The 1,782-nt window shown below is 37.4% G+C and overlaps 1 protein-coding gene across 1 annotated transcript; it reads right to left on the bottom strand.

The window, feature by feature from the left end:
• Positions 1–55: 55 nt before the first annotated feature.
• LOC111391930 (ethylene-responsive transcription factor 14-like) lies at positions 56–448 on the bottom strand. Its single transcript, XM_023017216.1, has one exon. It carries the CDS (start codon positions 446–448, stop codon positions 56–58), a length of 393 nt encoding a protein of 130 aa, XP_022872984.1.
• Between the last annotated feature and the right edge of the window lie 1,334 nt (positions 449–1,782).

Genomic DNA, 1,782 nt, shown 5'->3' with positions numbered 1-1,782 from the left:
GGAGGGGGGGGGGGGGGGGGGGGGGGGGGGGGGGGGGGGGGGGGGGGGTGATGGACTATTTTCCAGTCGTCTTCTCAGCGAACTCAAGAAGATCCTCCAACAACTTGTCATCAAAGTACTCGAATTCGAACACTTCTTTTGGGATCCCATTATTTTTCTCCACATTCGATGAAGAACAAGTCGATGAAGAAGGATATTCATGGGGGAAGTTAAGAACTGCAAATGAACCTCTCATTGTATAAGCAGCACGATCATATGCTCTTGCAGCTTCTTCTGCAGTGACAAATGTCCCCAGCCACAATCGTTTTCCATGGTTATTGGAATCCCGAATCTCCGCCGCGAATTTGCCCCAAGGCCGCCGCCTAACTCCCCGGTATTTCACTTCTCCACCACCACCTCCGCCACCCTCTTTGCCTTCCATGAACCTGTCTTTTGAATTCTTATCCATAGTTTTTACTCATTACATTACTAGCTACTGCCCTATATTTATATATACAATGAGTGGAAAATTTGAATTGAGAAAAATCGTCAAATGCTAAGGAATATGAATTAGTAACTAGGTATTTAATGGCTATATGGGGCGGTTAATTCTTAACCAAACTTTAATTATAATTACGTAAGTCAGAATTTGATTATAATAAGCTTTTTTTAGAAGCAGAGTAGCTGTGACATCATTCGATAACGTCAATCCTTGATTCTTGATTTTGATTAAGAAATTTTTCTACTTATTCAGTGGATTGTAAGCAGATGGTGACCCAAAAAGGAAAGTGCGTGAATCTGAAAGAAAATATTTAATCATATTCACTGTTTCGTCACCTGCGTGATATGTTAATTGCATCATCGCAATGATGTAGAAGAATAAAGTGACAAAATTTTTTATATATACCTGTAGATCCTAGGAAAAGTGTAGCTTGGATGGCTAATTTGGTGGGAAAATAATGGCACGTGTTAGATGTAAAAACTGGCCAATGCTGTTAACAGTTAAACAACTGCAAATTGCCCACGATTAATTAACAATTTTTTTCAGGTCATTTTCAGCTGTAATTAACTACACAGGGCAATTTTGTGAGAAACTGCTATGAAATGGATTGATCATTCATATCGTTCCTTTATTACTGTAATTACTTCACTTTCATTACATCGATCTGATGTGAAATGATAATTGATTTTTATATTTTTTATAAATTATTTTGGATTTTTATAGTGTGTTAATTCAAGGGTAATTGGCACAAAACGTCCCAACCTTTCAAAGTTATTGTGGAAAACGTCCATACCTTTCATTTTTTGACATTTTTGCCCTGATTTCAACCTTTCGTTGGGCTGAAAGTCATTTTTACTGTTTTGGAACGTAAAATGACAATTATACCCTCTTATTTAAAACAAAAAAAGAAAAAAGAAAAATTCAGAACAAATTGCAACCCTACTCCTAAACTTTGAAAAAAGTGCAAATGAATCCCCGATACTTAAAATATTGAAAATAACAAAAAAAAAACATTTTCTCCTCTTCCTCCCCCCTCCACTACCACCTTTCAAGCCAAAAAATTTCAACCAACCACCGTCCATACCATCGGATCTCTATACCACCGGAAAACCCTCACTCCCCTCTACACATACCACCCAATGGACTTCCATTAATTTCATTCTAATGGTACAAATTCTCCTTCATGCATGTTAGATTTTAGGGAAAATGGTAGCAGAAACCCCAAATCTTTGAAATATTGACAGACTTTTTTCAAATCTTTGATTTGTTGCAACCGTCACTCCTAACCTTTCCAAACATTG

The sequence above is a fragment of the Olea europaea genome, unplaced genomic scaffold (assembly GCF_002742605.1).
Source record: "Olea europaea var. sylvestris unplaced genomic scaffold, O_europaea_v1 scaffold858, whole genome shotgun sequence".
Classification (NCBI taxonomy): Eukaryota; Viridiplantae; Streptophyta; class Magnoliopsida; order Lamiales; family Oleaceae; genus Olea; species Olea europaea.
The sequence above is the reverse complement of the archived record's forward strand: the minus strand, read 5'-3'. Positions and strand labels throughout refer to the sequence as shown.

Coding starts and splice junctions, on each gene's coding strand:
- LOC111391930 (XM_023017216.1), bottom strand. CDS start 448: ATGGATAAGAATTCAAAAGACAGGTTCATGGAAGGCAAAGAGGGTGGC.